At 40.6% G+C, this 14,522-nt stretch overlaps 1 protein-coding gene across 1 annotated transcript; it reads right to left on the bottom strand.

Moving 5' to 3' along the window:
• Positions 1-2,872: 2,872 nt before the first annotated feature.
• On the bottom strand, positions 2,873-12,756 carry LOC148129921 (trafficking regulator of GLUT4 1-like). Its single transcript, XM_087970962.1, has 2 exons — positions 12,235-12,756; positions 2,873-4,060 (listed from the first exon to the last, which is right to left on the bottom strand). Exons 1-2 carry the CDS (start codon positions 12,538-12,540, stop codon positions 3,869-3,871), a joined length of 498 nt encoding a protein of 165 aa, XP_087827088.1. The 5' UTR covers positions 12,541-12,756; the 3' UTR covers positions 2,873-3,868.
• Positions 12,757-14,522: the final 1,766 nt, after the last annotated feature.

A 14,522-nucleotide genomic window follows, 5' to 3' on the forward strand; every position in this document is an offset into this window, starting at 1 on the left:
ATTGTTCTCTCTGTCAGAAAGTTTTTCCTTATTTCCAGGTTAAATCTCTCCTTGTTCAGTTTCCATCCATTGTTCCTTGTCTGGCCTTCGGATGCTTTGGAAAACAGCTTGACACCCTCCTCTCTGTGTCAGCCCCTCAAATATTGGAAGACGGCTATCATGTCTCCCCGGCCCTTCTCTTCACTAGACTTGCCATGCCCAGTTCTTGTAACCGTTCTTCGTATGTTTTGGTCTCCAGTCCCCTAATCATCCTGGTTACTCTTCTCTGTACTCTTTCTAGAGTCTCAACATCTTTTTTATAATGTGGTGACCAAAACTGGATGCAGTACTCTAGGTGTGGTCTTACTAAGGCTTTATAGAGTGGTATTATTACATCACTTGATCTTGATTGTATCCATTTTAGGATTGCATTAGCTTTTTTGGCTGCCGCCACACACACTGGCTGATATTTAGCTGGTTGTCCACTAAGACTCCAAGATCCCTCTCACAGTTACTGCTACTGAGCCTGGTTTCACCCAGTCTATATGTGTACTTTTGGTTTTTCTTGCCTAAGTGTAGGACTTTACTTTTCTCTACATTGAATTTCATTTTGTTAGATACGACCCAGTGTTCTAGTCTGTCAAGATCCATCTCGACCTTCAGCTTATCTCCTTGGGTGTTAGCTATTCCTGCCAGCTTAGTCTCACCTGCAAATTTGGTAAGTTCCCCTTCTATTCCTTCATCTAAGTCGTTAATGAAGATATTGAAGAGGACTAGGCCTAACACAGAACCTTGTGGCACCCCACTGCTTACTTCTCTCCTTGTAGACTTAGACCCATTAAGGACTACTTGTTGAGTACAGTTTGTCAGACAGTTGCGAGTCCATCTGGTGGTGGTGCTATCTATTCCACTTTTTTCTCACTTACCAAGAAGTAGGCTGTGGTCTACTTTGTCGAATATCTTGCTGAAATCTAAATATATAATGTCCACAGTATTTTGCTGGTCTACTAATTTAGTCACTATGTTGAAGAATGAAATAAGATTGGTTTGGCATGATCTGTTCTTAACAAACCCGTGCTGACTGCTAGTGATTACTTTCCTTGTTTCTAGATATTGGCAGATCTGTTTTTTTTTTAAATTATCGTTTCCTGTATCTTCCTGGGTATTGATGTTAGGCTGATTGGTTCCTTATTTTTCCTTCCTTGCTCTTCCCTTCTTTTTCTTTTCTCTTTCCCTTTCTCTTTTCTTGTCCCTTCTCGCATGCTCAAATGCAAAAGGGAAAACATTTCTCCTTTTGTTTTGTTTTTAGTTTGTTTTGATAGCCAGAGAAAATGGAGCCCGGGCTCTCCAAACTCTATTTTCACTGGAAGAGGGCTGCAGGAGGCTGTCATGGCTGAAAACTGAGCCCCGGAGGGCTGTTTGCAGCTCCCACCAAGCTCCCTTTTCACCAACAGAGGGCTACCGGAAGCAATTGTGGCCGAAAACAGAGACTGGGAGGGCTGTGCGTGGCCTTCCCGAGCTTCATTTTTGCTGGCAGAGGCATTGTGGGCCAGTCCGTCGCTGTTTCCAGGGTGGCCCTGTGGGCCAGATCTAAGCACCCCGTAGGCCAAATTCGCCCCGTGGGGATTGAGTTGGACACCCCTGCTTTAGGTGAAAGGGAGAAGATTCAGGAAGATATAGACAGGCTCAAGCAGTGGGCCAAAAAGAGCAGGGTGGCCCTCAGAGCAGCAAGCTCTGAATTTGGGTAGGGAAAATGTAAGGGATAAGCATATCGTGGAGGAGACCTGGTTTGGCAGGAGTACGTGAGGAAGAGATCCAAGTGTCCTTGTCAACCCAAGTTAAATATGAACCAGCAACCTGATGCTATCTTGGAGTTCACCGAAAGGGAGACAGAGTCCCGGGCATTGTCCAGATAGATTTTCCATCTCCTTGTGGAGAAGTGTGGAAGTTCTTTGCCCTTTGTTCTATAAGGCCTCCGTTGCCTTATAGATCAATCTTTCCTTGGAAACCGATGTCCTTCCAGGGAAGACCTGCTCCCATCATGCAATTCTTCCCTTCAGCTAGAACAGGGATCTTCAAACTTGGCAGCTTTAAGACTCCCAGAATTCTTCCTCCAGTCATGTTAGCTCAGGAATTCTGGGAGCTGAAGTCTACCAGTCTTAAAGCTGTCATGTTTGAAGACCCTTGAGCGAGAAATTCAAGCCAGCCAGGACAAAAAAAAAGAATGTGTTGAAAGGAGTCAAAATGCTTTGCACATTGCAAACTGTGTACTTCAAACCAAAGTAGATATTATATAATAATTACAGTGCTTGAAACCATGCCAATTTTTATATTTTATTTTATTTTTGTTAAATACCAAGTAGCCATTTCAATTAGGAATTGTGGGTGTGTGACAAGGAATACTTTAACTCTTGCCTCCTCGGCTATTTTTTATGAAAATAATTCTTACTGCACTGCAACCAGGTGTAGACCTGCTTCCCTAGACTGCTTGGTTCCTAAGTCCCATAAACCTCAGGTACCTTGGCTAAGGAATTTCCTGGTCATGGGAAGCATCACTCCATGTAGAGGGCATCAGGTTGACTATCCCAGAGGAAAATAGCTCTCATTGGCAAGATATTGATTTTAGAACATTCTCATGCCATTTTCCATTAAAGGAAAGGTTACCACAGTTTGCACTTATTTTAACATTCAGACATTTTCTGTAGGGTGTGAAGGCTATGTGTGGACCCAAATAGATATTTTTAACTGGTGAAGGAAGAGTTGAATCAATAGTACATGACCCAATGAAATTATAACTGGAATTATAAAAATACTCACACACACAAATAAATAAATAGGTGAGCCAGTTAAACTAAGCTCTCATTCTGCCCTGGGTCAAAATCCATTATAATTTCCTGTTTTAGCTCACTTAACTAATTCACCCTTCTGTCCCACCTCTCATTTTGACATTTCTGATTTTCATTTATTTCCAGTACTGGCTGGAGAATTTTGGGAGTTGAAGTTCATACATAAGAGCCAGAACACAAATTAGCATTTATTTCACATAAGTTTATATTATAAATTTACATAAGCTTAAACAAAAAAAAAAAATCTTCACAGAATTCCACTTCATACATTTAATAAAGTCCTACTTTGTATTATATCAGTGCAGTGCACAAAAGAATGTTATCAAGTTACAAAAGGGCAGATGCATAATATGCAATAATTTCCAATAATTAGAGCAATGTGACAGTACAATCAATGATACAGAAAGGTGAGACAGAGCTATTCCTATGATTGCATTACATTTTACAATTGGAGTCAAATGTGTATCAGGATTTGGAAAGCTACATGAAGCCCTAAGATACCAAATTCTTTACTTTTGATTTATGGCAACACTGGGTCTTATATGCAATGATAATATCTTATGGAAGACTGTTCCAGAGACAATATGAGGAATATCCTTATGGCAGATTTACAAGAATTGGAATTTCAGTTCTCACATCTAGTGTGTTGCATCCATTTCATATGAATGAGATTTAGAACTTATGACATGTATTTTAATATAAGAAGTGCTGCTCACCACTAAATGAGGCAATGCTTCACATGTGGCCTCAAAACGGATACATTTACCTTTTCCCAAGCTATTGTTTCAGTCTGGGGATCGATAAGAATCAGAATTCTCAATTAATAGTATTTCAGACTGCCCAATACTGTCTTCAGTGTATTCTGGGGTAGTTCTTAGGTGTGGCCAGCAAAGCATGTGTGAACTTGTGGGAAGTCTGAAGGACTGGCGTAAGGTTAGATTCTGCACCAAGCGTTTTACATGATTTACATTAATTCAAAAGCTGTGGTTTTATTTTAGATAGTTTCATTTCTGACTTCTGTGTATTAAGATAATATGCTGTCTTCAGGGATTGTAATTTCCAAAGGCCCTCTGATGAAGTGTTGTAACTGCGGTCAATGCTGGAACAAAGACGAAAACAATAGCCAGAATGGTGCATACAATCCCCAATGCAAGGGCTGTGTGATCCAAGATGAGTGCCACTTTGGAATATTTCTTAGCAGATGCGATATCTCCTCGTTGATTGGCCCCTTGAGTCTGCAGCGGGGGGTGGGGGGGGTGGGGGGGGGGGGAAAGGAAAGAGGTAAAAAGAAAATTATTGAGACCCATATTATTAGTCAACTCTGGGCATGTGGAAGAGCAAGGAGGAGACAAATGTCAAAACTTGCAAACGAACACGATTTTCAAAATAAAGATGGCAAGTGTGAAGACAGAAGGAGAGAGAAAAAAAAGAACAAGAAGAGAAGAAAATATGTAAGAAAGAAGCTAAGGAAGAGATTAGAGATTAAAAAAGAAAAACACTATGTACAATACATCAAATACAACTTTACGTTGTAGACAAAATCTATATATACAAATACATAATAAATAAACATATAAAACATATGAAACATATGCTTCTAATCAACTAAGACGGTGTGCTTTTTTCTTGGTAGTAATTTTACTACTATTCATTTCTTATTTGGTAAACATTCTTAATTTTACTCCACTCCATTCATCAAAAACATATCTTTTAATTTCCTGTTTTTTCTCTTTAATCCACTTATACCATTTATCCCAAGCTGTAATAAATCTTGAGTCTTCCTTATTCCTAAGTTTTTGTGTGAGTAGGTCCATTTCAGCGCAGTCAAGTATTTTCTGAGTAATCAAATTATTTGTTTGCATTTGTTCGCCCTTCTAACATTGTGCCAACGCAATTCTTGCTGCTGTGATTATATGGAGAATTAAATATTTCATTTCATTTGCATAGTCCCCTTTTAACATTCCCAACAAAAATATTTCAGGTTTGAATTCTAATTGAATACTTGTAATTTCTTTTATCCATAGTCTATTTTTTCCCCCAATATTTTTTACTTTTTGGGCAGAGCCACCAAGTGTGGAAGAAGGTGCCCCTCGTTTCCTTAAATTTCCAACACATCGGACTCATGTTTGGATAAATGTTAGCTAACCTTGAGGGTGACAGATACAACCGGTAACACATTTTATATTGATTTTCTTTATAGATCGCCATTTTGTCATTTTGTAATTTTGATTCCAAATTTTTTCCAATCTTCCAAATTAATATTGTGCCCTACAATATTAGACCAGTACTTGAATACAGCTCATCAGTCTGGAACCCACATTACGTATCTGATATTAGCATAGTTGAGAAAGTCCAGAAATATTTCACAAGAAGAGTTCTCCACTCCTCTACTCGTTGTAGAATACCTTATGCCACCAGACTTGAAATTCTAGACCTTGAAAACCTTGAATTACGCCGTCTTCGATCTGATCTAAGTATGGTATATAAAATCATACATTGCAATGACTTACCTGTCAATGAATATTTCAGCTTCAACCATAACAACACAAGAGCACACAATAGATACAAATTCAAGGTTAATCGCACCAAACTTGATTGCAGGAAATACGACTTCAGCAACAGAGTGGTCAATGTCTAGAATACTTTACCTGACTCTGTGGTTTCTTCCCCAAACCCCAAAAACTTTAACCTTAGACTGTCTACTATTGACCTCACCCCTTTCCTAAGAGGTCTGTAGGGGGCATGCATAAGTGCACCAATGTGCCTACCCTCCCTGTCCTATTGTTTCTTTTATTTTTCTTATATGTACCCATTTCATGTATTCATAACTATGTATATACTTATACCTATTATCTTGTAAGCGATTGACAAATCAAATAAATAAATAAATAAAACATTCCTTGCCCATGCAATCATTGGGCCTTTAACTATTTCTCCCACCATTTCATATTCTAACAGGTAGTTATACATTTTTGAGATTAATTTTTCATCTGTTCCCTCCAATATTTTATCTAATTGATTTGGTTTTATCTCAATTCCAAACTCTTCCATGTCTTTTTTATATCTTGCCTTGAGTTGTAAGTATGGCCACCACTCTATTTTCATCCCTTGCTCTCTAATTTCTTGATTCGTCATTAATCTTCCTTGGGAATTTAGCACATCATAATACATAATTTTTCTTCCAGTTTCTAGTGTATTTGGGGTGGATCAATGCCTCCATGACGGAAACCCATCCTGGAATCTTCATATAATGTTTGTGTTTAATTTCTTTCCACACCTTTAATAATGAACATCTAATTATATGCCTATTAAAGTGTGTGTAACTTTTATTTCCTGGGTTCCACATGAAGGCATGCCACCCTGCTTCCAAATCATGCCCTTCTAGAATTAAAACTCTTTTGTTTCTCAAATTGGTCCAATCCTTAATCCATGTTAAAATTGCCACTTTATAATATAGTTCCCAGGCAGGGAGCCCAAATGCACCTGTGCATCTATTATCTTGTAAGGAGCTTAATTTTATTTTAGGTTTTTCCCTGACCAAATAAATTTCGTAGTAATTTTATTTAATTTGTTAAAAAAAATTATCTAATTTAATTGGAATATTTTGAAAGAGAAATATTATTATTGGCAAGATGTTCATCTTAATAGTCGCTATTCTTCCTAGCATTGATAATTGCAATTTCTCCCATTTTTCTAAAAAAAAAAAATTATTTCTCATACCAGTTTTACGTAATTATCTTCTTTTATTGTTGAACATCTTGCCGTGAGCCAAATTCCTAAATATTTAATTCTTTTTACAATTTGTAAGCCCATTACCTCTTCTAATTTCTTTCTTTTTTGTTTCTCTGTTAGATTTTTTGTTATCATTTTAGTTTTATCCTTATTAATTGTTAACTGGGTCTCAAATTAATTCAGTGGAATCCCTTTTTATCCATTTGGTGCACTTGTACCCATATACCCTATTTTAAAAATCAAATCTTTGATAACTGTCTGAAACATCATCAGTGATTATCAAGCATCAACCATCTCCGCTGATGAAATACTTGACATTTCCCGCATTGGCCGAGAGCTCAAAAACAGAGACGGCTCTGTGGCCCCACGCTTGTGCAGGGTCATTTGCAAAAATGAATCAAGCAAACGTAAATTCATTTACACTATAAATTCACTCGCCAAAACCAACACCAACCATAAGAACCTCCGTTGTCGCCCTGACCTAACCATACAGCAACGTGCCCGCTCCTGTGTACTCCACACTGAACTCAAAAAACGTCTAGACAATGGAGAGAAGGACCTGTACATTGACTACCATGCTGACTGTATCTAAAGTAAGCCACACAACCCGCAACTCAGCTTTAACCCTCAACCACAACCCTACCTCAACTGATCCACCATCACCCAAGACTAGGCATGCACGCCCCTAACTACCTCAATTCCAACTACTACTGGCCTTAAATGCAAACTACTCAATGCAAGAAGCCTCGTGAATAAAATACCTGAATTTTTCCTCCTACTAAATATGGCTAAATTCGACATTATATTTGTCTGTGAAACATGGCTCAATGCATCTCTCCCTGACTCCATTACCACAGTAAGGGACTATCATGTTTACCGATCAGATCGTGAAATTCGTAGAGGAGGTGGTGTTGCTATCTTCTATAAAAAGTCCTTACATCTAAAAAATATCCAAGTTACCCAGGAGCTTGCTCTTTCGGAGACCATCATCTGTGAACTATCCTTAAATATCACAATTCGATTCTTACTATGTTACAGAGCACCTGATTATGACATCGAACATGTAAACAAGCTAAATACATTACTAACATGGGCTGCATCCTGCCCATACCCTTTTATCTTTCTTGGTGATTTCAATCTACCTCATATTGACTGGACCCTAAATGAATGTACAACTGAAATCATACACACAACCTTCTACAATGCTATTACAAATCTGGGACTGGAACAACTAGTAACCAACAACACTAGACTAAACAACTGCCTCGATCTCATCTTCTGCAATAGTTTGAATTTAATTTACGGAATACAAACTAAAGAACCCTTTTCCAGCAGTGACCACAATATGATTGACTTTCGTCTCAACATACGCCCACACAAAAATCACCACAATGATGTAATCCCCAATTGTAACTTCAAAAAAGGCAACTATGATCTTATAGACAACGATCTCTCATCCCTTGATTGGCAATCTCTATTCACTGGATGCAATACTGTTGAAGACCATTACAACATATTTTTACTTGAAGTCAAAAGAGTCATCAAACTATATGTACCAACAACAACTCCCAAAACAAAACAAAAAAGCAGATTACCCATAACAATAAGGAAACTTCAATCCCAAAAGAGATCACTCTGGCGGAAAAACAAATCTGGTCACGTTGCCAATTTCAAAAGCCGATACAAAAATTTATGCCACCAGATAAAGACCGAATGCATCAATTATCACATTAAACAAGAGGAAAACCTTCTAAGCTCCAATCCCACCCGTGCTTTTTACAATTTTGTAAACAACAAACTAAAAGACTCAAGGTCTATCCCACCCTTGATAGGACCTGATGGTAAAGACTGCAACGACGACACCACTAAAGCCAACATCTTTAACACATTCTTCAGCTCAGTATTTGTAAACAGCAATGGATCATGCCCAGTATTTCCTAGCCGTACCACAGATAACAACAATGATCTAATACATATCGATTTTACAGAAGACAATGTTCTGAAAAAGCACTACGCAATCTAAAACCATCTCTATCTATTGGACCTGATGGAATATGTGCCTACTTCTTAAAAAAGCTATCCACTGCCATAGCCAAACCTCTAAGCATAATCTTTGAAAAATCTTTCAGGACCAGCTCCTTGCCTAACCTATGGTCACAAGCCACAGTCATTCCCATCTTCAAAAAAGGAGACCCAAGCCTAGTTGAAAATTACAGACCAATCTCCTTATGCTGCGTCACCTGTAAAGTCATGGAATCAATTATTAACCAATCCATCATCCTCCACTTAGAGACAAACAACCTACTCTCCAATAAACAATTTGGTTTCAGAAAAAAACTATCCTGTAATCTGCAACTCTTACACTGCAAAAACATATGGACGACACAACTCGACCAGGGCAAAGCAATAGACGCAATCTACATAGACTTCTGTAAAGCCTTTGATTCAGTGGTACACGACAAACTACTCCTAAAAATAAAATCCTATGGTATCTCTGGACAACTGAATAACTGGATAGAAGCATTCCTGGCAAACAGACAACAAATGGTCAAAATCGGGAGCGTACTATCAAATCCAGTACCTGTCAATAGTGGTGTCCCCCAGGGCAGTGTTCTAGGACCAACTCTCTTCATACTCTACATAAATGACCTCTGTGATCATATTAAGAGCAATTGCGTTCTTTTCGCTGATGATGTAAAGCTGTTCAATACCACAGACAATACTGCTACCCTTCAAAAAGATCTCGACTATGTATCTGAATGGTCAAACAAATGGCAACTTCAAATCTCAACAAATAAATGCTCTGTCTTACATATTGGCAAAAAAAATCAGAAAATAAAATACAAGCTGAATAGTCAAGATCTTGTTGATGACCCAAGCTCTGTAAAGGACCTTGGAATACTCACCTCTAATGATCTAAGTGCTAGAGCCCACTGCAACTACATAGCCAAAAAGGCATTAAGAGTTGTTAACCTAATCCTACGTAGCTTTTTCTCTGGTAATATCACACTACTAACCAGAGCATACAAAACATTTGCTAGACCAATACTCGAATACAGTTCATCAGTCTGGAACCCACATTACGTATCTGATATTAGCACAGTTGAGAAAGTCCAGAAATATTTCACAAGAAGAGTTCTCCACTCCTCTACTCGTTGTAGAATACCTTATGCCACCAGACTTAAAATTCTAGAACTAGAAAACCTTGAATTACGCCGTCTTCGGTCTGATTTAAGCATGGTATATAAAATCATACATTGCAATGTCCTACCTGTCAATGAATACTTCAGCTTCAACCATAACAACACAAGAGCACACAATAGATACAAACTCAAAGTAAACCGCACCAAACTTGATTGCAGGAAATACGACTTCAGCAATAGAGTGGTCAATGTCTGGAATACTCTACCCGACTCTGTAGTTTCTTCCCCAAACCCCAAAAACTTTAACCTTAGACTGTCTACTATTGACCTCACCCCTTTCCTAAGAGGTCTGTAGGGGGCGTGCATAAGCGCACCAATGTGCCTACCGTCCCTGTCCTATTGTTTCTCTTATTCTTCTTTTATTTTTCTTATATGTACCCATTTCATGTATTCACAACTATGTATACACTTATACTTATTATCTTGTAAACAATTGGCAAATAAAATAAATAAAATAAATAAAATAAATAAAACTACTGTAATCGATTTAGCTCCTCAGACTGAATGGAGGGTTTGCATAGGACTTTGGGTGATGTGAGAGTTTTCAAAGCAATTTGCACTAGAAACAGAGCAACAGCAATGACAGATAAATAGATTTCGTGCAGAAAAAAAAGGACTCCTTTACAAAAGGAACCTGGCAGCTGCACGGGATCTATTTATGTTGGAATCAAGTGCTTACATGTCTTTCGGCCACACATCCGAGGCAACAGGTTATTGGGGTGCTTAAATCTGACCCATGGGGCTGTCCTGGAAACAGTGAAGGACTGGCCTGCGGTGCCTCTGCTAGTGAAAAGGGAGCTCCAGTTCATTTCTCTCCCAAGCTCCCTTTCCGCTGGGAGAGTGCTTGGGCCATCATAGGTGCTCCCAACATGAGTGATGTTAAGCTGGCTATGCCCACCCTGGCCATGCCCACCCACCCTCCGGAGGTCAAACACAACCCTGATGCGGCCCTCAATGAAATCGAGTTTGACCCCTCTGTCCTAGGTTATTTGCACACGCTGACTAATCATGGCATCAACATTCCTGCTAAGCCACATGGTCTTTGTTACAGGTATTCATACCTTCTTGCAATTTTTTGGACTATCTCTCTTGCTCAAATCTTCTGTCAGAGTGGACAGGGTTTATTTATTTATTCATTTGATGCCCCCCTCAGTGTCAAAATATTCATAGCAGCTTATAAGATAATAAAAGCGTATATGTAATAAAAGCAATTAAAACGGGCAAGAATTAAATAGCAACAAAAAACCAAGAGGACAAACGGTTATGTGGGTTTGTGTCTTCTCTCTTTTTCCCTTCAACCTCCTCCAACATAGAGTGTCTTCATCAGGGCGCCAAGCCAACTAACAGAGCCAAGATTTAAGGCTCTTCTGAAAGGCCAAGAAAGTGGGGACGGATCTCACCTCTGATGGGATGTTAGCCCTTGAACTCGGTCTGATCAAGAAACAGGTTTCTGGAACTCTTCCTGAGTAATGCAGGCTACACTACAGTGGTGGGATTCACATAATCTAACAACCGGTTCACACAGGGTCAAATTGGCTGTTGTGGGAGGCGTGACCCAACCCCGTCCTCCAGTTCTGCCACACACATGGGACAAATCTCCCACCATGGCACAGGGTTGTAAAATCCCCTTCTCATTGATTTGCAGCGCAATTAAAGGATGCTCTAAAACTCGATGATTACCCAGATTCAGAATAATGTCAGCTGGTGCTCCATTCAAAATCCAGGAACGAAAAACTTAGACTCTTGTAATTAGAGAAAAGATGTCTTTTACTGGAAGTCAGTGGTAGCAACAAGAAAATTCTAATTACCCTAATTCTGGGTAATTAGACACGCACATCACATATATCAAGGGAGTGAAATGTTCCCACCCTCAACAGTTCAAACGGTTCTTCCAATTAAAAGTTGTGAACTACATCATGCGGCCATCTCCAGGTGGTGATGATTAGCTGACCTTGGCTTACTCAGATAAAGGGTTGCAGTTGCACAGAGAAGAGAAAGCTAAGCAGGAATGAGAAACCCTCCCCAATTTATACAATATCAGTTAGCAACATTTGCAGCTTACATCTCATACATTTCCCCACTTCAACCCCACCCCCCCGTTACTCATGGCAGCCAGAAAGAAGCAAAGGAAAGGAGGAAGATCTTGAAGGCTGACACTAACATTCAAATCAGCAGGTTTAATGCACTTTTCTGATGTGTGCCTTGACCTTAAAAAAAAATCACGATAGTTTGATATCTGAAACACTTTAAAAATAAATATAATATGTTTGCTGGAAGGAATCATATTCTGTTACAGGTCATCTTGTCTCATTTAATGAACAGCTCAAGTTACATTGGCACTGAAAAAAAAGTGAAGTACAGCCATTCCTTGCACTTATGATGGTCATAGCATCCCCATGGTCAAGTGATCTATCCCTCTCCCTGTCCCTGTCCCTCTCCCTCTCCCTCCCTCTCCCTGTCTCAATGAAACTCACCTGCATGGAATAAACCAAAGCAGCTATGCCCAAGGGGAGGCAGCAGCAAAGGAGGGTGAAGATGGAGTAGCCCAAATAATCTGGTTCATTGACAGGTTGGACATTTGTGACGAGGATGGTTTGTTGAGGCTGCAGAGGTATGGTTTCAGGAGGTCCAGCATAAGGTTGGTACTGGTGTGGCATAGAGGGAGATGTCCCATACATTGGAGGCGGTGGATTAACAGCTGATTTCATGGAATCAGGCTGATGTCCAGGATGAAAGGATTCATTTATTTGAGATGTCTTCTCGTTCTCTGGATAGCTCATCTCGCAGCCTGCTCTCCTCTCCTTCCCTTCCTTGAAGTTCTGCAATGTCTCGCCTCACTTCTCAGCAGGATTCTTCTTCTTCTTTACTTTTTCCTCAAATGCTCCTCAAGTCCTGCTGATCTTTTTCTATTGCCTTGGTTGCACTCTTCTCTCTTCTTGCTTTGGTAGAGTGCAGGGGTGGGATTCAAATTTTTAAACAACTGGTTCTGTGGGAGTGGCTAGTTGGGCATGACCATGTGACTGGGTGGGCATGGCTTCCTCCTCCTCCTCCTCCTCCTCCTCCTCCTCCTCCCTCCTCCTCCTCCTCCTCCTCCTCCTCCTTCTTCTTCTCTTCTTCTTCTTCTTCTTCTTCTTCTTCTTCTTCTTCTTCTTCTTCTTCTTCTTCTTCTTCTTCTTCTTCTTCTTCTTCTTCTTCTTCTTCTTCTTTCTTCTTCTTCTTCTTTCTTCTTCTTCTTCTTCTTCTTCTTCTTCTTCTTCTTCTTCTTCTTCTTCTTCTTCTTCTTCTTCTTCTTCTTTTCAGACTTCTTCCCCCTTCTTTTTTTGCCTCCTGGGCCTCAGGCAAGCCTCCTGGGTGAAGCAGTAAGACAGCGAGGTTTTTTTGGCACAGCTGATCATTGGAACAGTTGATCATTGGGAAGGAAAAAAAAGGAAATTCCCTAAGAAGTGACTGGGCGGGGAGAATGCAGTCAACGATGCCAGGCATGTGCGCGATGTCGCGCATGCGCAATAAGGACTGACTGGGCAGGAGGGGAAGGGTGGACGGAGAGGGGCGGGGCCAGCCAGGGTACGATTTGACAGTTCTCTGAACTGCATAGAACCATAACAACCAGTTTTATAGAACTGGTCCAAACTGGTAGACTCCCACTCCTGCTAGCATCCTTCTCCCAAGCCGGAGATTCAATACCATTTCTGACAAATGGCAGTCCAATCTCTTCTTGCAAGTCTCAAGTCATGATGCTCCAACAACCTTCCAGGGCAACTTCTGTTCTATTGGTTGATTGTTTTCACTGTCAGAAAGTTTCTCTTTATTTCCAGGTTGAATCTCTCCTTGTTCACTTTCCATCCATTATTCCTTGTCTGGTCTTCGGGTGCTTTAAAAAATAGACTGACCCCTTCCTCTCTGTGGCAGCCCCTCAAATATTGGAACACTGCTCTCATGTCTCCTCTGGTCCTTCTCTTCACTAGACTAGCCATGCCCAGTTACTGCAGCCATTCTTTGTATGTTTGAGCCTCCAGTTCCCTAATCATCCTGGTTGCTCTTCTCTGCATACTTTCTAGAGTCTCAACATCTTTTTTATATCGTGATGACCAATGGGATGCAACATTCCAAATGTGGCCTTACCAAGGCATTGTAAAATGGCCCACTTGTTGGCTATTGGATGACAGCACAGGAATATGACACTAGTGTTGTTGGCTCTCCTGTTTTAGTTGTCAATAAATCTGTAGATACGTTACGATTTACCTCCATCTTCTCTGAATAGAGTAAATTTGGAAATAGAACAGAAGAGAAGAGAATTAGAAATAATAGAATAAAAATAAAAATAGAAATAGGAATTGCCTTAATTTGCAAATTTAAGTACTGAAAAGAGGAAGGGGTGGGGGGGGGGGGGGGGGGGGGGGGGGGGGGGGGGGGGGGGGGGGGGTGGGGGGAAAGTAGGGGGGGGGGGGGGGGGGGGGGGGGGGGGGGGGGGGGGGGGGGGGGGGGGGGGGGGGGGGGGGGGGGGGGGGGGGGGGGGGGGGGGGGGGGGGGGGGGGGGGGAGGAACCAAGTTGTTGAGCCAAAAAATAGTCATATGAAATGGCCTCAGATGATAGACAGAAGGGGCTGGTTGCCTTATCTCTAATCCAGTGTTTCTCACCTTTGGCAACTTTTAGTGTATGGACTTCAACTCCCAGGATTCTACAGCCAGCTTGCATGAATTTCAATGCCCAGAACTCTCCTGACAGCATTCTTGGACTTCAACACCCAGGATTCCCTAGACA

This window comes from Notechis scutatus, chromosome 8, assembly GCF_049901735.1.
Source record: "Notechis scutatus isolate UNSWTSFEM ecotype Mainland chromosome 8, rNotScu1.2, whole genome shotgun sequence".
NCBI lineage: Eukaryota > Metazoa > Chordata > Lepidosauria > Squamata > Elapidae > Notechis > Notechis scutatus.

What these genes read in the sequence shown, in the direction of transcription:
- LOC148129921 (XM_087970962.1), bottom strand. Translation starts at nt 12,540, where the DNA reads ATGAGCTATCCAGAGAACGAGAAGACATCTCAAATAAATGAATCCTTT. An exon ending in CTTTGGTTTATTCCATGCAG is followed by an intron (nt 4,061 to 12,234) that starts GTGAGTTTCATT and finishes CCCCCGCTGCAG; the next exon opens with ACTCAAGGGGCCAATCAACG.